The 27,108-nt window shown below is 33.9% G+C and overlaps 1 protein-coding gene across 4 annotated transcripts; it reads right to left on the bottom strand.

The window, feature by feature from the left end:
• Positions 1–680: 680 nt before the first annotated feature.
• LOC127849540 (putative inhibitor of apoptosis) lies at positions 681–22,460 on the bottom strand. Of its 4 annotated transcripts, none has more exons than XM_052382168.1 (12): positions 21,506–21,666; positions 19,918–19,970; positions 11,165–11,778; positions 9,804–9,918; positions 8,294–8,451; positions 7,194–7,263; positions 5,661–5,798; positions 5,320–5,495; positions 4,858–5,017; positions 4,516–4,623; positions 3,851–4,037; positions 681–3,153 (listed from the first exon to the last, which is right to left on the bottom strand). In XM_052382168.1, exons 1-12 carry the CDS (start codon positions 21,589–21,591, stop codon positions 3,150–3,152), a joined length of 1,869 nt encoding a protein of 622 aa, XP_052238128.1. In that variant the 5' UTR covers positions 21,592–21,666; the 3' UTR covers positions 681–3,149. The 4 variants fall into 4 exon arrangements, with proteins under 4 accessions (XP_052238128.1, XP_052238129.1, XP_052238131.1 ...); XM_052382169.1 differs by lacking the exon at positions 681–3,153 and adding an exon at positions 22,319–22,460 and having other exon boundaries at positions 3,718–4,037; positions 21,506–21,627; XM_052382171.1 differs by lacking the exon at positions 681–3,153 and adding an exon at positions 21,885–21,901 and having other exon boundaries at positions 3,718–4,037; positions 21,506–21,627.
• Between the last annotated feature and the right edge of the window lie 4,648 nt (positions 22,461–27,108).

Below are 27,108 nucleotides of genomic sequence, written 5' to 3'. Positions count from 1 at the left end.
GTATTATCCCTTACCTTATATACAAACTTAACTTTTGTCTTACCAATGATTCAATATCACACCACGATTTATTGTGTTTTAGAGTACACATATCTTAAGCATGTAAGAATATGCGCCACACAAACAGTTCAAATTTAGAATTTATAACTCTTATCATATTCATTCAAGGGGTCAACATAAAATCTACTTAGTAAGAGCAATTTTCATTACTTATCTGTGTATCTATTTAATTATTGACATAACATATACATACACAGATTTAATAGCAGTAATGATAAATAATATTTATCGCAAAATAATCGAATTCTTGAGAGAAATAGAACAAACATACAGTATACTTTCTGTTTTGTTTTCTTTGAATAATTATATTGATTGCGTACGGAAATACAACGAATTTATTTGAGACTTAATTTAATGCCGCAGAAAAATTCAATAATGTTGAATTTTAGCTTTAAAGTAATTACGCCCCTTCAGAACAAGCGGGGTTATATTGCTTTGCACTTGTCATTCTATCGGTCGACAGGTCCTTCCGTTGGCCATTTCGTTTCCGCACAATATTTAAATAACGCTTTCATCTACGATTTTAATATACAGTGTTGTATAGTATATGCTACTTGTACGGAAAAGAGAACAAAGTCTGTATACTGTTAGGTCAACAGGTCAAAGATAAAGAGCGCATGGGCTTGTACCATGAAATTTAATAGTTTCATATGCCATTTAAAGCAATCAATATCCATAAACATCCCTTAAGACGACTTTCAACAATGCAAAACGGTATTCTGTATAGAACTCAATGTATTTCTTGACTGCATTACATACATTACAAAAACATCTACAACATGCATATTGTGAACATTCACAATACCGGTACTATAAAACAAACATAAAGAAATGAAAAGATGTAAAGCGAGAAATCAATATATAACATTAATTATAATTACTCAGATACATTTTTTTTTAAACATACCTTTTGGACATAGAACTTCTGCGTATTATTGTTAGATAGATTGAATTGCTGTTACAATAATAAACAATTATATTGTAGTACATTTGGTATTTTCCAGTACAATGTTTTATATAAACTTTCTTACACACGTACAAAAACACGATAGCAGACCTTTTCTGATTTGGCATGTAATAGAGTCCACTTGTTGCCGATGTGATTAAACTACGTCATGAGTTAAATGTATTTAAACATATCAAGTTTTAACTTATAAATGCAGATATAATTCCGTCAGGCTTAAAGTCAGATTTACACAGCATATTTAATTTTTTTTTCGTGATAAAAGTTAAGTATTGTCATTCATGTTTGACATAAAAATGGATATCTTATAGACTACTAAAACACGAAACTTTCGTAATTACTTACTCGCTGGTTTAGTCATGCATAATATCAGCTCAAATCAGGCCCCGTGTTCACAAACATTTTTTGCAATTGAAAATCGATTTTGCTTGTCATTGAAAATGGATTTCCATTGTAGTTGATAGGCAAACATGAAAATCGATGTCAGTTAAAATCGATTTTCGATTGCAAAATCGTTTTGTGAACACGGGGCCAGTGGCATATAGATGGTTGCAAATAATGTTCTACAAAATCTGCCATAATGCACGGTTCACCATCACGCACGATAACTGTTTGCAGTCATTAACAATGTCATGGACTTATTTAAGCCTCAAACCAACAAGATTTGTGTTTGTTTAACACAATGCCCCCACTGTGCGTTGAAGCCGCACAGCAGCTATTTTAGAAAAGTATAAGGCCTATAACTTTGCCAAAAATCAATGGACCCGGACGAAACCAACGCTTCATCTGTACGTCATGTTGGTAGACTTACATACCAACAAGAGAAAATTCTTTTGTTACCTGCAACCGTGAGCATTATTTTGATATGAGCCTCCATCATCTGATCCACTTGTGTAAATATATTTTGAACACAACTTGCCTCTAAGTGTGACCTTGCCCGGAGAGATTTAGCCATGGCATTTCCTTTGCACGCGACACTACATTTAGTCATAGAATGACCAAGGCCAATACATCTTGTAATGTATCAGGCGCCATGGTGGATTCATGGTAGAGTTACTCATGGAAATTGTGCGAGGTCAATGTATCTGCGAAAAAAATCAGACCGATCGGTCAATCCGCTCACGAGCTAATTGGATATGATTGTCACATTCAATGTCACAGTGACTTTGATCCTTGACCTAAATTTTAATAGGAATTATCTACTGTTCAATGTCAATTCATCTGCAAAGTATGAGGCCCATCACTCAATCCTTTGATGAAATATCGAACGGAAACCAATTTAACACTAAATGTCACAGTGACCTTGACATTTGAACAAGTGAAGTCAATGTCAATAGGGGTCATAAACTGTCCAAGGCCAATCTACATGTGAAAAATCGGTCATTTCGTTGACGAGTTATTGATCGGAAACGATTATCACACTTATTGTGACCGTAACTTTGAAATTTGCCATAGTGACCCGAATTTCAATAGTGGTCATCTACTGTCCAATGCCAATGCTCATGGGAAGTATCAAACCAATCGGTGAATCAGTTGACGAATAATTGGTCGGAAACGATTTCACACTTAGTGTGACAGTGACCTTTGACGTAGTAACCCAAATTTCAATAGGAGCCATTTACTGTCCAATGCCATTGCACATGGGAAGTATCAAGCCAAGCGGTCCCTTCATTCACAAGTAATTGATCGGAAACAATTTTCACTCTTAGTTTTAATAGGGTTAATTTACTGGCAATGGCCAATTTACACGGGAAGTTTCAAGCCAATTTGTCAATCCGTTCACAAGTTATTGATCGGTAACGAACTGGTCTACCGAAAGACCGACTGACATCCAGCCAAACAATATACTCCCTCTTCCTTGAACACTTTAATGAAAATTTATGTTAAATAAATACAATTCTCAACAATTAAATCAAACGAACTTGCGCATAACTCTTCTGCAGTGAATAATTTTCCTGAATATGTTCACGTTTAATAAAGTTATTCTCCTTACCATTAGATACAAAGACAACACATCACGATTTATTGTACTTTGGTGTACACATAGGTTCATCTTGTAAAAATAATATTCAAACAGATGCACGCTTTTCTTCTTTTTTTCTTAGATTTAGACTTCATTGCACCATCACCTGAATTCAATAGAAAACGTACAGTCAACGATGTCAGTGATTTTAAAATGGACATAAAATATACTTCTTTTTATATGGATAATTATAGCATTCGTGTATTTTTTTTAAAAGTTATATATTTAAGACCCAATTTTTTGCTTTACAGAACCGTAATTCCGTCGGTCTATCGGTCGAAAGCATATAGATTTCGAGGTCTACATGTCAAAGCGCCGGGTCGCACCGGCTTATAACATAAACTTAAATAGTTCCAAGTCATTTTAAGTACAATTTATACCCATCAACCTTCCCTAAAGAAGATGTTCAATTTTTATTTAATCACCATCTGACGTCCATAGTTATTTGACGGATTATTGTTAAAAGACGTTTCCATTCAGTTGTATTATACATAATAACCTTATTAATTATACGTGTTACTCATTGTATCTGATTTTAGTGCATGTATTGTGTTGCATATACTAACATTAACAAGTACACTGAAGTTCAAACGTTTGTAACCTAGTTATATAAATGACAAACAGAAGTACTAAAGGTCTATAAGTTTCCATGAAAAATCATGTAATCCCATAACATTATACGTTTATACGTTTTATGCATCCAAAACCTTCTTTTTACGACATGAACACAACAGTTACTTACAACATTTACAAACATACAGCATTTCATTTTCGATTCACCATATAATAAGTACAATGTTTACGCCATATATGTTCGAATCCTCTCCTTTATCGGTCTTCCACAATCCGGGCATTTATCAATGTATTGTGTGCAGTCTAGGCAGTATCTATGATGGGTGCAAGGTAGAAACAAGCAGTTCACTTGGTTGGTGTGACAGGAATGACATCGAAGAAAGCCTTTTAATAGTTGATTCTCTTTCAATAATGTTTCTGAAATGTAAATTCGCATTTTGTTCTAGATTAATTTGAATTAACTTAAAAATGAACATTACAAGTTAAACACAGCTGGATAAGAAAACATTTTGTTATTAATATAAATAGTATCTGTTATAACAGTGTATCAAAACTATCGAGCATATAAGGAAAATGCAATAGAAGATAAAACATAAAACGTCGAATTTGTGATATTTAATTAACAAAGCTTACAATAAAGCTGCACCTCTCTTTAAATAAAGGGTGCACTGCGATTGATTTATTGAGTATTTTCGCATGGTTATAATTCGGAAAAAAAAATCTTCCAAAACTAAACTTACAAGAACATGTTTAACTAAGTTAAATGAAAATAGGCGCCTATATCCTACATAGCAGTGCGCGAACCCTGAATGATGTTAAATTACTAGGTTTGATTGTATAGATAAAATCTCCATAAGATAAGTTATTCAACGCAATAACAGTCATAGCCTCAAACCTGGTTCTGGAGGTCCTGTTGGGCGCTGGAATAGGTGGTCGAGCTGCTTTCGCTCATTTATGACCTCCAGACGAGTTATGATATCATCAATATCCGGGTCAACGGAGGCTGAATGGCACAATGCATATATTGTTTTTACATGTCATGTCACACATTAGATAACAATTAGTCGTTTATGTATAATTTGTATTATCATTTAAAAAAAAGAATTTCAAACTATGAAACTTTAAACACTGCAAAATTGTTTGGATTATATGTTTGAGACACTTACTATACGTTAAATAAAGTTTGCTAGAATAACTGCCAGTCTATCAATAGAATAAGAACAGAAACACCATTCACCTTGTTGTACCAGTTCAAGAACAGCGCTTTTCACATCATTAAGAGGAAACCCCATGTCTTGTATAAGAATATCTCGATTTTTCTCGACTATTCGCTGAATATTTGAGTGATTAATCGTTGGAGCTGCCATTGCACCGTTAAATTCATCTAGACGATTTTCCTATAATCAAGTAACGAAGTTCATTTTGCATTTGCGACCAACTAAAAGACGCACCAGTTCTCCAAAAAGAACCGCCCCTCGAAGATTTATTACCACTATGAAGCTTGTAAGTTCCAAATTGTCCCTTTATAAGTTTAGAGACGGTAACAAAGAGTCATAACAAACATCTTAACGACTACATATGTTTGGATTTGTATTTCATACAAGAAAACTCCACACAATCATTATTAGTTTAACGCAAAGCATGAACAGAAAAGTATATTTATATGACAAACATAGGGTACGCAATAACAGAAACATACTTCCAGGGCCTGATCAGCAGAATGTTGGACGAGGTTGATAAACTCGTCCCCTTTGACCTCACGGGCATAAGCGCAGGCCGGAAACCATCTGCAGTGTTCTATCCAGGGGTCATCTCCTGGTTCCCAGTGCCTCAAACCACCGTCACATGCGAAGCACCGACAATGATCATCAACACCTTTCAATGATTAAACTATCGTAAATATAACTCGCAGTATTACGTAAATGCAACAGAAAAAATGCATATATGGATGTAAGTATAACCAAATAGACAGTCAATGACATTTTTGTTTGATATTTATTGCAAGTTTTTGATTATCATTTTTAGAATTGTTCACACTACCTGTGTAATACATCCCTGCATCTGCCAGCTCTTTCGGTCTCTGTGATAAATGTTGGGGCCAGTGTGTGAATGTTCCAAAGCGAGATTCAAACGTTCGGAATTGTTCGTGCTTTGCTTTGTAGGTTGTTATTGGTCTGCCTGTAATGTATGCTTGTGTTATATAAAATCAAGCAAGCGAATTTATTTTAAAATCGAAACACCATGTGTACCAAATGATGTATGGGGGTAAGTGTTTGCCATTGCACAATCATTTTACTAAACTTCTTATACCAGGTCATCTCGGCGTTCGGCTTTGTAAACTATTCTTCATGTATATTATCTTTAAGTCTAGATAAAAATTGTCATCTGTATATGGTATGAGAACGCCAAGAGATTAATCAACGCGGATGTGTTTTTGAACCTTGAGTGGCAACACAAGTATTACCTGTTTAAAGTTCATGTTATCATGATATTGCGGAAGATCTCGGGCAAACGTAAGTTACAACTTAATATCATAGCGACACACGCTAACCACCTGTGGTTACAACATGATTGTTAACGTTTTATTATAAGAATTTTAGCAAACAAATTTTAGTATATGGTTCGAGCAGTTAGGACAAGTCGAAGGTCTATCAACCCACGAAATTTAACTTGTGTCATTCAATTCACGTTAAGGCCATTAAGTATCATACTAAAATATCTAACATGAATACATGTATATTCATATCCAGGAACAGTATTAAGATAAACGTGGCAATAAATAACTTGTCACGCGAATCATTTTGTGAACCCGAACGTGCAATCTGTGCGAAATTATGTCGTTATCATCAGACAGTTTCATCAGACACCACAGATACAACCCCAGTGATTTACGCTTATCTTATTATAACTGCACGTTTATATGCTTCGGTTTATGATTTAATAATATTCATTTTCCTAACATTAGTAGTATTTTAGAGCATAAAATATATGTTCTACACTACATGTTTGCTTATTAAATTTTGTCTAATCAAATATCTTAATGAGACTTGTTCGCAGTTTATTTGTAAATAGCATTTGCAAAACGTTTGCCATATGTTCAAAAAAGAAAATAGGCATTTTATCCAAACAAGCAAGGAAACACTCCTGACTAAGAAAATTGTTAATAGATATGTTCTGTTACTGATTTTATCAATCGAAGTCGTAAACAACATTAAGCGTTTGTATGTCTTTTCAACGATAATTCAGCAAACACGTTTTTAATCGACATAGCGTTTTTACTACGTCACAGAGTTGTGAAGCGGTAGTTAGCTTTTGCTTCCAAAGGTTCTTGGTTCGATACCCCGAGCTGTCACTTTTTTATTTTACAATTTGTCTCGGTATTATAGTTCTGTTCAATTTATTTAATGATATTTAAAACAAAAACAAAAATCTTTGAACAAGTCCCTCTTAAGAAAAAAAAAAAAATTTTTACATACTACAAAACACACGGTGTTTTTTTTACTCATATACGAATTTTTATGGTCGATTAAAGCTTAATTGTGATGGAGAATGAAGGATCAGGAAAGATAATACCTTGTTGTCGTTCATACAGTTCACGTTGCCTACGTCTTATCTCCTCAGGATCTTGTGTTGCAAACCTTTGCTAAAATGAAATATATTATTTCGTGAAATGTTCTTTTGAGATAGGCATCACAGTTAGGTTTTTGTGTGATTGATTAATTTTTTATATGATTGTATGATAAAGTTTAATAAGCAATAATGTTTGATACGTCACGTATTGTGTTGGGGCGGTTTGTACGTTAGTGCATGCGTTCGTAAATCCTATTCAACGTTACAATGCGTATTCATACACATCAACAAACGTGAGAACACCTACAAATCGAGGGAATCCCCCTTGTTGTATAAGATGAATTTCTCTTATCTAGGACACTGAAATATAAATCTCCCTATTCAGATAAAAAATCCGAGCCCTTTCCCGGTTTGCTAGTTTACAGCATGTACAAAAATAAACACACTTCAAGAATGAATTCAATCGTCTTTTTTCATATCAAGCACTGCTAAACAGTCAAACACTCTTTTCATATCAAGAGAAGTGAAGTGGTAGCGTGTCAAATTAACCACAGTGTCACAACAAATCCTTATTGACACTTTAGGATCAAGTCATTTAAATGGCGATATTATTATTAGGATTCACGAAATATTTAATGACGAAAGTGTCGTTGTACATGAAAGTAACGTCCTCTTGACAATACTCTGCTTGCTCTTTTGAACATAAAGGCCGGCCTTGTATGAATTACTGCAACGAAATTGGGCTATTAAACAAGCTAATAATGTTCACTACTTCTTTAATAATAAGGTTTTTACGTGCCTATCTGCCTATACTAAGTCGATGAAGTGTAAGAGACACATACATAAATGAAGTGATGATTGTGATCAAAGTAGAGCGGAACAATAGTCCCTTGAACCTAGGTTTATGTCCTCCCACAAGATTGTGGATATTTCCCGTTTGGTATAAGCCTTTTAAAGGCCCCATGATAAATGTCGCTAATTAATTGGTCGCGAATGTATACACCTGCACACATTGCAATTCCGTATCGGCAAAATCTTTGGTTTGAAGTTTTCGTTAACAAGCGTAATTTCGGCATGTATGACACATCTATAACGAGTGCTACCTTGTATGTTTCTAATGCTGCACGGTTTCCAAAATAATCGATGATAAACGGACAGTTCGATGAATGTTTCGCGTGCTCCAGCAACGGATTGTCCGTGTCTGAGAAGTCTTTTAGACCGATGCCACAACAGAAACATCGAACGAGGTCGAAGTCATGACCTATATAAATAATAAATATTTGGTAATACAGAAAACGAATATTGCGAGAAGGTTTTACAATTAAATAAAATTTCAACATAGTGATACGTCGCAATTTAATAATTATATGGTTTTAATATGCAATAAAGCACATTTCAAAAGTAAATAATTGAGATCGTTGGTCGAATCAGGGTTTTAAGTTTTATATTGAGTTGAGTGATTGATAAGCCTTCTACAAAACATAGGGATTTATTTTGGTCAGTATACTTGGCTTTCTTATGAATATAATTTGTTAAACATAATAAACAATTGATTTATCAAAACAATTTAACAATTAAATAAAAACAGCTGATTATGATAGATTAGAATCTGAGTACTTTGCAGAAACAATGTACATCCAAGTTACATAATGGACACTTACAATGTTGTATCATTACTTCTTCCAGAGTTGCATTATGATGTTTTTAACTGTGAACTATATGATGCTAGGTTCTGTTTCGTTGGCGTATCTTAACCATAAAACAATTAAATTATAACACATCGCCTTTTTATATTTTAATTACAATGTTTCAGTGTTAATGTTTCACTTTGTATACACTCGTGTGCTTATGATTGATCCTGAGCTAAGAATGACTTTAGGTTTGACCAAAATCGGTTCAAACCCCCATGCCCAGGATTGACCGTTTGAAGGCGTTTACCCCGTTGTATTAATCATTTAATGTTTAAGTAAAATAAATACTCATAATAAACGAATATTTCGCAAAATATTTTGTAAAATAAAGTTAACCCATAGACAATCAGTGTTCCTTATAACAATAGCCAAAAATTCAGCGTTAGATGTTGTATGTAACATTGATTTAACGAGGTACAGTACAGCTCTTAGAAATTATTCATTTTCCGCGGTGTCACCGCGAACGCGTTTTTGGTAGGAATCGCGTTATTATTTTTTTGTGGCACAATATATTCCATTTTAATTTCCCGCAACGATATATATGCATACGACACATTAACACTAACATGGCACGTGTACATGTGTTGAATATATTGTCCCCCCAAAACGCATTTTGTATCTTGTTATATCTGTGTTACGAGACCACATCTAGCGTTTAAAATTTGCTTTTGCTTTAAGGAATATTGATTTTGTACGTGTTAACTTCATTTTTCGAAATATTGTCCGAAATATTCGTCGATTTGTTAGTGTTCATGGGGTTTTAAATGTTTTATTTAATATTTTATCTTGTATTGTTTTTTTAAATACTAGCGATAAAGAATTTCTCATCTAGGAGTGTTTCTTTTAATGCATTTTCCAAATATATATTTGTTTCATTTCGATATGTTTTACCGGTTTTCCACAATCGATTTTCGTTTGCTACCTGTGAAAAAGAATCCAAAGGTACAAAGTGTGTTCGGGTTCGGTTCTACCAACGGCCATCCGCGGTAAGTTGCCAATCTTTCTTCAGCATCCGAATAAGCTGGATATTTGGCAGTCTGTTAATACATATAACCAAAAAATGCAACACCATTAACAACTACGCATCAACACTGATTACAGTCATTGCAACATTCACTAAGTATTGGGAATATTGAAGGCGAATATTAAAGTTATTTGTTATGACGTTTACTTGTTTTCTCTTTAAAGCTCAACAATCAGAAAAGAAGTATGATTTTGCATTAAAGGGGCCTTTTCCCAGATTTTGGCATGTTTTGAAGTTTGTCATTAAAAACTTTATATTGATAAATATAAAGATTGGATATAAAAAGCTCCAGAAAAAATTCAAGAATAACATAAAAAAGGTAACCCTCAGCGAGATACGAACCACTGACCCCTGGAGTCCTGGAGTAAAAAGTCAACGACTTAGATCACTCGACTATCCTTCCGTATAGAATACCAGACGTATTTTATACTACATATAAGCAATCCTCGTAGTTTCCTAAAATATAACGACAACAACAGAACTCTCCAAATTATTAATTCGTTTGGCGTTGCAACGCTTTATAATGTTTGGGGTTTTAAGTTGTCAAAAGATGCATATAATGGCTATTTTAGTGCATAGCAAATGTTCAGTATTACTGTTCCCTCACAAATGTCATAACTAAAACGAAAATGTGCAAATCTGTAACATTTTTTTTTTAATTTTGTCAATTTACCAAAACGTGAAAAGACCCCTTTAAAGAGGCATTTTCACAGATTTTGGCATGTTTTGAAGTTTGTCATTAAATGCTTTATATTGATAAGTGTAAACATTGGATCTAAAAAGCTCCAGTACGAAATCAAGAATAAAATTTAAAAAAAGAAAAAAAAGGTAACCCTCAGCAGGACTCGAACCACTGACCCCTGGAGTCCAGGAGTAAAATATCTACGCATTATACCTCTCGGCCATCCTTCCTTAAACAATGACAAATGTATTTTATACTTGATATAAGCGATCCTCGTAGTTGCACAAAATATAACGACAACAACAGAACTCTCCAAATTATTCATTCGTTTCGCGTTGCAACGCTTTATAATTTTAAGGTTTTAAATCGTCAAAAGATGCATATAAAGGCTATTTTAGAACATGGTAAAGGTTCAGTAATACGGTTTCCGTACAAACATCATAACTAAAACGAAAATTTGCGAATATGAAACAATTTTTTTCAATTTTGTCAATTTACCAAAACGTGAAAAGGCCCCTTTAAAGCAAATATATTTTTTTCATAATTAGAGAAAACTTTTACTAGTATTTATTTATACCTTCCATTTTAGGTTATTCGCAAGTAGAACGTTTTCTAAACCGCTCTGATGCAAACCATTTTGTTCCACTGTTCCGATACATTCATTTTCGACATCGTCGCTAGCTTGAATTGGAAACTTCAATTCAGATGAATCATATGATGGTTTATTCAAATTTTCCGACAAGGGATAGTGGCATTCATTCATAGTGCATTCACCAAAACCTTCAGTTAAGTCCGACTTATATAAATCGTCTAATTTTATGAAAGGAATATGTTCAGTACCAATACGTGTCGCCAACGAACTGAAGTCCGCAACAGTACAGCAGTAATATTGGCGATATTCATTTCTATATGCTAGAAATACATCAGGAATAAATGTACCATTTCCTATATGTAGACGCTTCCACGGTAGACACTTAAACAATTGATGTTGTGCGAGAATGACATACACATATCTGTTACTCATATACAGCAATGGCGGCGTGTTTAAACAACCATATCTACCAAAATCATATAGACAGTCGATAATCCATTTGATCTGTGAATCTTTTCTATTTGTTAGGCCTTTGTAAAGAAAGCCCTCCTTTATGATGATTTGATAAATGGTAACGTCTGAATAAGGATCCGGTAAGACTGAAATAAAGTACAAAAACAACATTAATTATTTAAACGATATAGACATAAATGTTAACGCATACAGGTCCAATTGGATTCAGTTGGACATGAGCCAAGAATACTTTTGCTCCCCCCTGGGGGAATTTCGTAGGCCCTATTTTTTAATCCTCTACAACTCCTGAGTCTCATGGTACTTTGTATGCAATTTGCTAGCGGGGCGTTACGGAGAAATTTAACTTTAAAATATATGAGTGTATAACGTTTTTTAATATTTTTTTTTTAGATTACCTTTAATACAAAATGCAAACTTTTTAAGTAAACAACTTATCTTATCATTCCTTAAATAAAAAAAGATTGTAATCATTCAAAACCTTCCTCTTATGTTTATATAATGCTATTTTCTATTAAAATATATGCGACACATATATCATTTACACACATTTGTATATGATTCACATACATATTCCTTAAACATACTTATTGTGTGTGAAACATATTATTTCAGATCATAATCACGTTATTCTATCAAACAATATGCCAACAAGCTTGGTAAAATAATGACAATAATGAATGTAACAATTATCAATCATGATGATAATAAAAACAATAACAGTGATAATAATAATGATGATAACAGAGATAGCATACATAGAAATATATCTCCCAGTAAAATAATAAACCGATTATACTCAACTTAGAAGATATTTATAACCTGATAATTGTATCGTCTTAAATAAAGTTACTTTTAATATGATGATGATTATTGTTGTTATAATAACAATAACAATAACCAAAACAATAATAATAATTATTATTACTTTTATTATTTTACACTTTCAAATCAAATTGTAACTAACGATTTGCCATTTTTTCATTTTTATAGTTAGGACACAGGATTTATATCACTGATCATCAAACACTTCATCAAGCAAATTGTCAATCTCAATATTATCATCATTTTCATCCTTATCCTGATTGGGTTTATCCTTTTGCAACTTTGTTCAGTATATTTCCACTAGCTCACTGCGGGAAAATGTCACTATCAGTCCACACATATTTGATTCCGTCGGCACCAAGTTTCCGGCCACTATTTTGAACATCAGGCATGCAAGGAAATCTTTCATGGGCGTGTAACCAAATATATGTTTGGTAATTAGCATGTCTGGTGTGCATGTTTAGTGTTGCTTTACAGAGAGGTAGCAAACTTAAGTAAATAGTGTCGCATGAGTTCAGAGTATTACCTTTGATCTCACTTCTCTTACAGAATGTATCAGACAGGAGCTTATTTACAACTGAGTAATTTGGCTTTCCTTACATAAAACATACAAAATACTCTATTTCCATTAACAAGTCATCACTTCACTCCTGTCGTTCACTAAACTTGGTTTAGGTGCGCATAAATTCTGTATTTTTCTCGATAAGCATAACTGGACCTACTTTCCCCCTTCTCACAAATGCGCTCACAGTATTGCAACTAGTAAAGCTGTGAATTGCGTGTAACACTGAACAAAAGTCATTTCCATTTGCTTTTACAATCTTTTCCATGTCGATGAGTCATTGTTTGTTTCCAGTTCCCATCTCAAATAGGATTGATTGCCCAATTTGTCTCCAATATCAAATAAGAAGCACTTAGTCATCTGTATCGGGTGATCTCAGAATTATGATTTTGGTGTCAGGTTTAAATTTTTTATGAGCGTGTGCAAAATTTTTCTTGTATCTGCTTCATCATGAGACGAGAACAGAGATTTGTCTGGAACTACCTCAGTTATCAGTCCGTCATAGCTTGTAGGCAGACAGTATCGTTCACCAAGAACAAAATAAATTTGGCGATCCTAAAGTTGTTCTGCATATTTGTCAGTGCTTCATTGTTCCAATATTAATTTTAGAAGTTGTGGCTTGTTAAAATCGTGTGAAAGAAAACTTGTCCACTCCCTGGGCGTTTTGTTTTTGCACCTGACAATAGAAATGATGTTGATGTTTTATGTAGTTTTATGATAGGTGCCTGTGACAAAATCACGACCCCACGGTGGCCAAAAACCATCTTGGCTACTTCTTCAAAAGTATCCGGGACTGATACAAGGTTGTGTAGTACTGCGTTCCCATCAATGATACTGGTGACATCATTATTTGGTGTTAGTGTAATAAGTCTCCATATAATGTAAAAGCTTCGCTTTATCCATTTTCACTTGCATTCCATCAGCTGTTGCCAAAGACCAAGGTGCTGACGACTGTGGATAAGAAAGTGTCCGTTCAAGATCAATATAATTCTAAAATGAAAGAAGGATCAATTGTGCCAATATGTTGCGTTCAGCTTTAACTGGTGCCAGTTTGTTACTGGAACTTCTAATTGTCTTACTCACTTCGGATGTAGCAAATGTCTGAAGTTTGTTTCGCATCACAGGATCATGTAACAATTCATTCTTTTCAATGCGACAACTAGTGATAAAGGCTTCCATGGCAACACAACCAATACAGTTCGTTGCCCTGTTCCGACGTTTCACCGGTTCCGATGGAGTCCGAATGTTTTTCCGATAAATAGCGGCGGCCACAAATCGAAAGTGGTTTAGATTTATTCGCACACTTGCCATTGTTGAACAAGCAGTACATGATCGATGAAATCTTTATCCTAGGTAACAAAATCCCAACATACTTTATGGCAGGTTAACTTGTTTTTACTTGGTGGAGAATCGGGAAAATGGCGTTTTGAATAATGAGTTTCATGTCAAATTTTTCTTAGGCATGGCAGGTAAAATTTTATAGTGCATATGTTATTGCACAGGTACAGACAACATATGTTAAAAATATGATGTTAATCAATATATGTTCTCTGAATGAAATTATAACAAAAATAAATGGATAACTTTTGACCAGTTCCGGTGGATTTGACGTTTAATTGAGTGATGGGTGTCCTTAGGCGCAATTAGCAAATTCTTGCAATTTTACAATTTATGATCAATTTACAACTCTTGTTTTGTTGTATTGTCAGTTGCTCAGACTCCAGTAATATTTCAGTAACCTATCTATGTTCGTCTGTCTGTCTGTCCATATTTTGATATGAAAGAGATTATTAAAATATTTCCAACACATGGCGGTATATATGTTGATATAGACTCCTAGTATGGCCCAAACAATAAATATTAACTGTAAGCAGGCATTAACATCAGATATCACCATGCTTTTTTTTAATCATTTTCTGTTTCTCTTTTATTAAATTTATTCTTTTTTTTTCAACAGGAACATGGGAAAATTTAGGCTTTCTAGCAGTGGGTCAGACTGCAGGACTCCATGTAAATGTAAATGCAGTTCCCGGAAGCTCTCTTTCTCTCTCCCTCTCTATCTATGGCATCAGAGATGATATTAAAGTCATTCTCTGCACAGGTGATGATGTAGTCACATGGAATGACCACACCCACACCTGTTGCTTCTGGGGCTTGTCAGGGTGCAAAGCTAGGGCAGGGCTCTCCAGTGGCTAAAGCGGTGATTTTACCCTCCAATTCAATGATTTTTCTGAATGCACCAGCTAGTCCTCTTGGCACATGGCCTATGGGCAATCCTGCAATGTCACACAATCTTAAGAAGCGACTTTGGTCTGTAACATTCTGTCTCATTTCTGGAGGAAAGTCCTCAATAGGTGGAATCCACACTAATGCTGCATTTTCATCATGCAAATTTGTATATTCTAAGTCCACATTTAACTCGGTATGCATTGGAGGCCTTATTTTAAATTGGTGATAGCCTTTTATAACGCTATCTTTAATTTTGTAACTAAACATGGTGCCAGTTCCCCAATAGTTGTGCAAATATTATTTCTGCAGTATATTAAGACGTTTTGCATTCCCCTAATGTACCTCTTTTAGTGATTTTTACGGGTTAGTAAAAATAACGGTGAGCCGTCGGAACTGAAAAGAGGCACCGGAACAGGGCAACATAGTGCGATGTAAACATCAATAAATATGAGAAAAAATACTTTGAACTTCATGTAAATCTTTTGTGATAATTTAGGCAAGTAATTGGTCGACATATCCAAGCATAAACATTCTTTATCATTGAAGGTTTTGATACAATTTGACCTGTCGATGTCAAAATCCCGTCGGAACAGGGCAACGAACTGTATCTACTGCCTTAAAAAAAGTTGGCAGCTGCTTTAGGTTCAGCAGAAACACCAGATGATAAACAATACAACTTATCCATTCCATCCTCCTCATCAAATGGGTTTGGCAAATGTTTTGACGGCTATTCTTTGAGTTTATAGGTTTTATTTTTTGCATTATATCAGGATGGGTGGTGTTTGAGAATGTAGCTAAGGTATCTTTCCTTTATCATTTTGAATCGTTCTACATTATGTCCTAGTTCAATATGCTCTTCGGAATAATTACATATGTACTTGAAAGCATCAGTATGCACTTATTAATTAATACTTGCTTCTAAGCCTTCGTGACTTGCATGGCGAAGTCCAAGATTTTAAATAATTATTTGTTTTGCAAGCATTATGGTACATTGCTTCACGGGAAATTGCTTGTTTTTCCTGAACTTCACAAAGCATCCGTTTATCAAACTTTTGAATCGCTGATAGCTTTATTGATTCTTCAGCACATTTTGTAAAACATTTAGTTAAATTTTGCTTGCAGCCCTTAACTTTGATAATACATTTGTCACAAAAGAAAGCAACTATAGACTGGAAACAGAACAAAGCTACTGGTAGCATCTAAGGATATACGTCTATACTTTGATGTAGAGGGCTGGTTGTCATCATCATCAGGTAATGAAGCTCCACGCTTTGGAACATGACTTGGCTTGTTGAACTAGTGGTAAGTTCACCTGTGTGTTCCATGTTTTTTTCACAATCCATTTGTGCGAGCAGCTTACTAGTTAATTTTTCTGGTCTATGTTTTGAGGATGTGTATGTTGACCTTGTTTTTGCTACATCGTTAAGTGTTTGGAAACTATTGCCTGTTAGTAAATGCACCTGTTCGTTAACTGTACTTTGAAAATGAACAATACATAGTTTCCCCTTATTTATGTTTTGGCTAGATTTCAGGTTCTATGATTGTTTTAGGTTAATAGGCTTTTTCATAATACGTTTCTGAAAAAAGACGATTTAGAGAATTTCCGCCACTTTACAGGCACTTGTATTATTTGAATACTATAACACTTCATTTTTAAAAGACACAATATACCTAGAATTCTAGATTTCGTTTATTGAACATTTTCTTAATTTAAAACCGTATAAAGAATTAAATAGTACATGTAGCAAGGATTTCACTTGTTCTAGTAGAATTACTCTTCTGACTGTAAATAATGTACTCGCAATTAAATTATATATAGAAAACAACTTTTTAATTTTGTTATTGTATATTTTAAAAACAGTATTTTATTTTGTATAATTTCGCAAAAGACTCACATTATTGTCAAAATAAAACGGTGTTAACTTTTGCACATACTATTTTGTTCCTCTCTTATTCAAAGTCTAAGTCCAAATGAAAATTGCTATATAATCTGTTGTCTGTATTATTTCAAGAAGAAACAGCAATCACATTGTTTTGATTAAACAGAGAGAGCTATTTAAATGGGAACATAATAATAACCCTTGGAACAAAAAATAGAGCCAATTGAGCAAATTTATCAACACAGGCTGAGGTGTGATACATTTACTTGCATTCCCAGCAGTAAAACCCCTGCAGTATGAAAACCTTACAGTTGATAGAACATCATATTATGACTCATTTTTGAAAAATACATTAAGATGTATTTCTGATTTATCAAAAGTGATTAAATAATTAAGAAATAAATTCCACTTATCTTTTCATGACGTTTTGAAAGTCAAAACTTTGGTTTTGTCTATAGAAATTCAATAAAATGAACGGATCCAAACAAAGGGACGTAACTTTTTTAAAAAATAGTTGATATTTACATTTGTGTGTATAAAATATGCGATAAGTAGGAAGAATTGTCATTCACAATGTCTAAATTCGATAGAATAGGCTGCACTGTGAATGAACAAAAACTGTCACGTGACCACAAAAGTCAACGTCAGTAGGCATTTTATGACAACAAACAGCCGCGCAAGGTACGTATTTTCCAATATCTTTGCTGATCATCCTCTGACTTTCATACGACCTAGTGCATGCAATATGGCATGCATATAGCTTTCGATCGGTATATCACGCGTTTTGTGTGTTGCTCTGGTTTTAGAGAACACTTGTAGAATTTATATATGTAGTGCATTAATTTATGACATCAATCTTAACTTGTTATATCTAATTTAGCATAAATTATATTGTTTGACATGTTTTTCATTAAATTAAACGCTTGCATTTATTCGGCTACTGCCGTTTGCATATTTGTGCTACTGACGTTAGCCATTCCTAAACGTACTACTGACGTTTGCCATATTTGTTTTCGCTCTTTAAACGTTTATCTAATATATGGTAGATATTTGTGTTTGTTTATGCATAGACATATGTAATATATGTTTGTCCGGTAAAGCATGGACAGTTCTGTGATTGTTAATTTTCGAGAACACTGTCTCTTTAAAAATTTTCTACTGACGTTTGCTTCTTAAATAGAAATTTGCGCCGAAGTGTTCTCGAAAACCAGAGCAACACACAAAACGCGTGATATACCGATCGAAAGCTATATGCATGCCATATTGCCTGCACTAGGTCGTATGAAAATCAGAGGATGATCAGCAAAGATATTGGAAAAAAACGTACCTTGCGCGGCTGTTTGTTGTCATAAAATGACTACTGACGTTGACTTTTGTGGTCACGTGACAGTTTTTGTTCATTCACAGTGGGCTGGGGCACCAGTTATTTAGCACCAATATTGCTTAAACAGAATAAATAGCAGCAGCATAAGGGGGTATGCGTTTCAAAGTCCCATAACTCTGTTAAGCTCCAAGAGAATTTTTCAAACTTTTGCCAGGAAATGCAAACTATATAGAGAGATAAGAAAAACATAACCTTGGAAATTCGCCCTGGGGCGGGCAGGTTCATAATGCAGCTCAAAGTCTACAGTTAAATATATCGGCGTGTTAACAAACACAAACATTGCTGCTGTCAACATAAATGTGTTGTACTCAGTAAAATAAAGCCTAAAGAACATGGCTTTGAAAATGTAATATTAAAAAGCGAGAATAAGGTTACAATGTAGGTCCGCACATATGCAAAGACTTAAGTTTTCTTTAATTTTCAAACTGTTCTAGTAAACAAATTACCTATTCAGTTATGCACACTGTCTGTATGACATATATAAAGATATTGAATCTCGAATAGGACGCATCCGATAGTCTTTGTTTATGGCATAAAGCAAACATATTAAGAAATAAAACGAAAAAGCAAAGGCAACATAATTTAAAGGCATAAAATACCTAACAATCAATAGCAAATAAACATTAGCCTCATAGCGTTGCATATCGATTAAAAATGCTGCTTAACATGTGTCCAAAAGACACGGATTCCCCAACATAAAACATACAAATAGGTGCTCCAACTCCAGTTGTGACAAAAGATCCAAAAGAAAAATAAGTGAAATCGCACTTTTTTCATATGAAAAGGGTCCTTAACTCCACTTATGGCGAAAACATGCTGACCAAAAACTCGAAAAATGCAAGTTCATATGCTGGTTAATGTGATTGTAAAGTTTCCGCCTTTTAAAATCAATACATTTTGAGTTACGCAAGAAACACAATAAATATTGTATTTTTGCTGATGAAAAAAGGACGGTAACTCCGATTATGTCGAAAATATCCGAACCAAACAAAAAGGTGCGAATGTTCACGTGCATGTTTATATGTTTGCTAAGGCGTCCCTCTATCACAAATACTTAATATGGAGTTCGTATTACACAATAAAATAAAGTAAGTTGGAAGGACAGACTGACAAGGGCGAATCAGAATCCAAACCTAATTTGACGAGGCACAGCTGAATGGTTCGGATATTGTTTTAAACACATTGGGCGCTCGGTGTTATTGTTATTCGCAAAAGCAAATAAAAGCGATTTCCAACGATATCTTACCAAATAATCAGTGTAAAATACAGTTAGACATGTGTTATACTTGTATGCAAATTAATTGTTATTGGCAAAATTACTCATATAGTGTATTTCATTATTTTTATATTTACTAATTCTATCATGTAGATTCTTATAGGTTGATACCTTTAACTGAGCGTTCAAATGGTGTCGTTTGCCCAATCCTTTGCGGCGACAATCTGCAAAGTAAAGACACAAATCGAATGGCTTATTAAAGGTTTAACACCAGACTTACATAAATCATAGGCAGTTGAACATTTTGTACACGGAGAAAAAACTGAGATCTAAATGGCTTAGGCGATTTTTACTTTAGTATAAGATCTATATCGGGCCTGTTTTTATTTAACAAAACGAACAAACAAATATCAATTTAAACACACCAGCCGTACATGTAGGTATATTTTAAAATCAAGTGCACATTACACATTGACATTGAAGTGAATGAACATTTAATGCACCTACAAAGTAACACGATTTTTCGTCTCAGCTAATCGATATATCAATAAATGTTAAAAGTATGAGCACTCATATCTGGTAAACCAGGGCAAGTATTCACAAATATCCTTAGATAAAACGTAAGAAAATTACTACAACTCTTTTAATTTCCTTAGGTCTCTGGATTTGTTTGGAGATGTAACATTTAATTGTTTCTCTTATACTTATTATTAGTATATCCTTTTATAAGCAAGTAAGCAGGTTAAATGAAGAGCACGCAAGAAAACTATATCAGCAACTGTCACTTAAAGCCACACACCTTGAAATGAAATACATGTTAATCAATGCATATAGATGCAATTTGAAAGTGTTCAAAATTGCCATTAAATCTATAGCCTAGTTAGCAAGTAATTTATTATTTTTCTAAATTTTGAAACCGAAAGTAGGATTTATATACGTATGCGTCCATTTCGACCAACGCGATTATTTTTAGGTTTTAAAGCGCAAAAAAGACGGATTTCTACCTTGTAACCACCAGATATATTCTAATTGGCATAGATACAATTAAATATTTGGCCTAGTTAGCAATTTATTTATTATTTATCAAACGGTACCGCTTTTAAACCAAAAGTAGGATTTCTATACGTATACGTCCATTAAAAAACGCGACTATTTTAAAGTTTTAAAGCGCAAACAGACGAATTTCTACCTTGTAAACACCAGATATATTCTAATTGGCATAGATAAAATTAAATATATAGCCTAGTTAGCAATTAATTTATTATTTTTCAAACGTTACCGCTTTTAAAACCGAAATTAGGATTTCTAGACGTATACGCCCATTTCGACAAACGCGATTATTTTTAAGTTTTAAAGCGCAAAAAGACGGATTTCTTCCTTGCAACACCAAATAGATTCTAATTGGCAAAGATAAAATATGTTTCTTATTTAAACTTAAAATTACTATGCCAAATAAGTTGTGTGGCTTTAACTACGAAAGAAGATAACATTGCCCTCAGGGGATACGTGAATTCCGACCCATATATCCAAGGACAAAGTTTTAATGACTGAATTACGGCAGAACACGGAGAAATATCAACACAAACCAAATTTAAACAAATTTAAATTATGTAAGGATTTGTATATAGGATAATACAATCTGTAAACACAGTGTACCGGTAGGCTAAAACGGTACGCGACATTCTTAATAATAATAATTATATATCTTGAGCATATTTCTAAGAACAGTACAATAACTATACTTTTAAAACAATGTTACCTGAATTTTCCGAACCTAGTGACACTTTTCTGGCCATTTGGGCTGCATTTAAAACAGCTGCTAACCGGTATTTCACATCGATCCATCGTCGACACACTTATATCACTTCCCGAATTGCACTTCTATCAGCAAAATGATAAAGATACGTGGCAAATAATGAAATGTTCAAATAGCGAATGCGATAAGAATGAAAAGAGCAAAGTTTAAACCTGCATGTTCTTACATGTCATTCTGTTATTGTCATTGACATGTCGTTGGGTTGCTTGATAAAGGCATTATACATTTTTAAGCGCCACAAAGCGGTATTAATACACATCAATTTGTCTTGTTTTATACATAAATATGATCACCAAACAAGTCAATCCAACTATATGCTTACGTTTTCCTAAGGCATCCTAAGGCTGATTACTAATAACTTAAAATAATCTATGAACAGCTTTTATTTTTTGAACTTGCTCATAACATAATTTATTTATAGAACTTCTTTAATGCTGGAATCCCATATATAATTAGTTTTGTTTCGGGTTAAAACTTTACTATTAACGGAATAACATTGAAGTTCGTAATCGATATTCACTAGTATGATGTTTGATCCCATATATATATATTACTCGCATTTCTGTGAAAAACAAACTCATTTGAATATTCATAATTGATTTACTTCCTAGTGCAATATTGTTCCTGCATTACATCACAAGTAATACCCCGGAGTAATACTATATTTTATTTTGCTTTCATTCATTTTCCTATAACAACTTTGAGATAAATGCAACACCAGATATATTCCTATTATATAAAAGACAATTTACTTACAGACACAAACTATTTCGATTATCCTGGTGGATTGTCTTTCATTCGTAAAGCTTATATTCATCCAACTTCCGTATTGTACTAATTAGGTTTTATGGTTTCGTTGTGTAGTTCTATTTTATATTGTATGACTACATTTGTTCGTTAAAACAACAGCGATAGCGAAACAGAAAATTGCCTGGTAAATGTGTATAACATTGTGAAGATCGTGTTCACGGATACAATATTCCACTAAATTGGTAAAACTGCGTTGTTCACAAAAATGGACATGCTTCATCTGTGCTTGTCATGTTACCATGCACGACAACGTTCACTATCTTAACTCCTACGAAAGATTAATCATTTAAACAATATCCCTTTGACGAAAGAATATGGACTGTTCAATAACAAAGACTTCTTCACACTTAAGCATTGTGTATTGTACTTGAACATTTTAAGTTGTTTGTACTTAGAAATGGTTCCCCTTGACAGTAAATCCAAGATAATTATTTTTCATTTCTAGCACGATTTCGCACTCAATATTGTGACACAAGCCACTGCCTATCTCATGCTTTTGGGTGTTATTACCCGTATAAAAACTATAATAAGTAAGTTTGTTTTTTTTTCACTAGTTTTTTAATCCTTACTTGACTAAGGACTAAGGAACCTCAATGCGTTTGATATAAGCCTTTGAAAGACAAATAATCAACACCATTCGTATGTAAAATGTACTAAAATAATCGTTTCCGTCCAATTATTATTACCGTTACTGATCTGAAACGACACAATAACTGATGATGCGGGAGTTAAAAACTAATGAATATTATCATTCACAAATTAATATGGTGTCCACATTAAAAGTATTTATAAACGGATTGATTCCACTAGGGAAATTTTGAATTTAAAAATTTAAATATGGTTTTTCCAAAAATTTCTGAACCTCTTGAACCTCTTGTCTGCACATTTTGTATGAATAAAGTTTTATGTATAATTGAAGTACATATAAGTAGATACATAACACCTTTACTAAAAAAAATACTTTTTAAACGATGGTTTTTAGAAACAAATAGAATATTATTATTTAGAGGACATTTATTAATTTAAATTCAACCGGAGCATTGTTCTATTTTTCAACGACTTATACAATATTATTTTTTTAAACAGCACAGTTTTTAATTTTTCTAATCAAATCAATGCCAAATCTTATAGATTTTTATCCTATTGTCAGATGAAAATCGCTAAAGTATAACAACGATGGTATAAACTTGAGCTCTATACTATGCTATTTTTAGATCCGATTTGGGGTTTTCCAAAAATTGGAGAATCTATTTTTGTCAACTACGGAAAAACAAAATTGTCAAAAAATGCGATGTATGATGTTTATTAATGGAAAAAGGGTGAACATAATAGAATAAATGAATATTATGTGAATTTTGGAAAAGATAAAGTTTATCATGCTCGGCTCGAGCCATAGTAGCTCTGGTCGAGCCTCGCGCTACCATGTTTCTAAGCCTCGCATGATCAACTTAATCTTTATCCAAACTCTCGTAATACTCTCTTTATATCAGCACAAACAACACCGGTATCAGCATCAGCACAACCGGCCTGAACAGAACATACAAATCGAACATCAGCATCACCCCCACTTAAATAAGCATAACAAACCATCAACATCAATATAGATACCACTGACACCTGCTCCACCACGATTGGCATTTGAAGCAGTATCACCCTCTGGTACCACCAACGAAATCAATCTTATCACGCATCATCCCAACCGACATCAGCATCAATACTAGGGCTGCAACAATATACCGGTATATCGGTATATATCGCAATACGCAATCCGCATATTGTATTGCGATATGATTTTCATCATACCGGTACGAAAATTTTACAAAAATTCACTCACATTTCGTCCAGAAAAGCCATCCGAAATAATGATAAAAAGGTAAACAAAACAAAGCAGTGTAAATTATTTTTTACGTAAAAATAGCATTCTAAAAAGTGTATTATACGGAGAAGCGTTGTTACACCCATGGGAGCGTTCATTCGATGCTTTTGAACAGATTATCGTTGAATTAATTGCGCACAGCTGTAAATGTTTCGTTCGATTCTGATTTGAGCATTATTTGTAATCCGAATTTCGGAAACACGCTTCCAAATTTGAATGCTAACGCGACAATAAAAAATTATAGCGTCAAATAAAAAGTGCTTTATCCTTTGTCTCAATAAAAAGCGCGCGAAAATTATACAGACATGTAGAACGTCGCATGGAAAGTATGGGTGTATTTTGTGTCGTATAAAAACGGGAACATCACATCAGCTGAATTACGCGTGTTCAGTGGGAAAAACGCCCCGGTTGGACGTTATTTCATCACATCTTTAAAAAGTAACAATTTCAAAAATGTATTTGATACTTAAGAAAATTTGCGAATGTTTGTGTTTCTTATTATTCTTGAGCACAATTATAGTAAATATTTACCAGAATTTGCTTTAAAATTGGAATTTATGGGATTATCGGGTAATTGGCAAGTTATAATTTTGGTACAAGTTAGCAATATATTGCGATATATTGCAATACGGGTTTTTGAACTGACAATATATTGCAATACTGTTTTTGGCGTATTGTTGCAGCACTAATCAATACCACCGACATTAACAGAAGCATGACATACGCCAGAACCACTACCAATCAAATCAGCAACATCACCCATGCATAAAGAACATATCCACTACTTCAGTATCACCTCGAATCACCACTGTGAAAAGCATCACCACCGTAGATATATAACTCTTACCTGCGAAAGTAGCACTTATTTAACGAATAAGACAAACAACCCGCTAAAACATAACAAGTTTAATCGATTTATGCCAATGAGAGGAATATTATTCTGTAATGGAGTAAATTGCAGTGCAGGCGACTGACGACGGCGTTCAACGGGCAGTCAGTTCCTATTGGCACACAATTCGGTTAACATCCTTATACATTTAACATGTTAAACTACTTAAAACCAGTTTTGGGGAAATCTTTGGAACTGAAATATGAGAACGTAATCTCTCTTAACCGAAGTTTCGCACGACGAAACTCGAATCCCGTTTAATAATGTAAAGTTAATGAAGCGGGTTAGCCTAAAGATACTCAATAGTTTGTTAAAATAATGAGACTATAAGGTGGGGTATTCCTTATGATTAACTTGGGGTATAATTGCCCAGATTTTAGTATAAACGCTGTTTATATAACATCAACATTATGTGTATTTTAAAACTTACATCCTTTACCCAGTGTCGAAGGAAAGAAAGAAAAGAAAAATAATCGCGACGTCGGTTTGACACAGATCACCAGATTATATTTCCTAACGTTATAGAAATATAGCTTTCAGTTGTCGTTGTTATTAATTTCACTATAAATTCATCTACAAAATGGATAAGGGATGAATGGAACAACTTAGTTTCGACAATTGTATTCGTTTAATACTTTTAAAACGTTATTTTCGAAGTTGGCATGTCAGACATTTGAAATGTTGTAAAACAGTATGACTAAATAGCCAAACGTTATCTTTTCAACGAAAGAGTGTAGCCACTAGTTTTCTTACTCAAAATAAAAAAGCTTAATGAAAAAAAATAATCAAAGTAATTCAAGCGGGTGGAGGTAACATTTCTATGGTCGGAACATCGAATGAGGGAACTACCTGAATGTAGGTCAATGAAAGGATGCGCGATTATGAAACAAACGTTTCCAGTAAAGCACAAACATTTGAAAATAAAACAAACTTTAATCAGTATTATTTGTTTAAGTTTTGAATGAAAACCAGATAAACGGCGCACGTTTGTCTAGATAAATGAAATTATTCTTGGTTTGATAAATTCGGCATCGTATTCGTATTGTTCAGGTTAATATTAAGAGGAGAAGGTACGGTATATATTTGCCGCGAAAAATCCACGGGTTGTTTGCTGAAGGTTTAGCGCGAAAAAGCACGGGTTTGGCTTTATATGAGTTGCAAATCTACTGATTTGCCATTCGAGGCGTGTATTTGACGGACATAAGATATGGTAGAAAGAAATCATGAAGGCAGTCAGATTTATTATATGGTCAGTTGACTGAAATTTTCTTTAAACGCACGTCGATATTGAATTTACAATGTTGTAAGCTTGATTTTCCAGTAAATGGGTAGTCCGAATGTTTTTGAGCTAGTGTAGAACTTTCAAATAAAGTTTCTGTACAGTTCGAATAGTATAGTGACCTTAAAAGTAAGGTTTCAAAGTTTTGTTATAATTGCAAGATTAGTAGTATTGTGATGAGCATTAATTTTATTATAATAGTTATTTACATTATGATTATAATTTGTATACTTAAATCTCTATTTTACACTCTTTTGTTAACTTTGAGTGGTCAGCTGAGCTTTCTGTGAAAGACAGTTATGAGGAAAAGCCCAATAGTTCGCTTGTGTGGTCAGTTGACCATTTTGCCTGATGTGGAAAAGCCAAACAGTTGGCTTGTATGGTCTTTTGACCGTTTTGATGAAGGCCAGTGTGCCTTATGTGGAATAGCCCAACAGTTGGCTTGTGTGGTCAGTTGACCGTTTTGACAAAGGCCAGTGTGCCTAATGTGGATAGGCCAAATAGTTGGTATAAGTGATCAATTGTTGTTTTGATGAAGACCAGTGTGCCTGATATGGAATAGCCCAACAGTTGGCTCGTGTGGTCAGTTGTTGTTTTGATGAAGGCCAGTGTGCCTGATATGGAATAGCCCAACAGTTGGCTTATGTGGTCAGTTGACCGTTTTGATGAAGGCCAGTGTGCCTGATACGGAT

This window comes from Dreissena polymorpha, chromosome 11 (genome assembly GCF_020536995.1).
Source record: "Dreissena polymorpha isolate Duluth1 chromosome 11, UMN_Dpol_1.0, whole genome shotgun sequence".
NCBI lineage: Eukaryota > Metazoa > Mollusca > Bivalvia > Myida > Dreissenidae > Dreissena > Dreissena polymorpha.
Note: the sequence above shows the minus strand (reverse complement) of the source record. Positions and strands in the feature narration are given on the sequence as shown.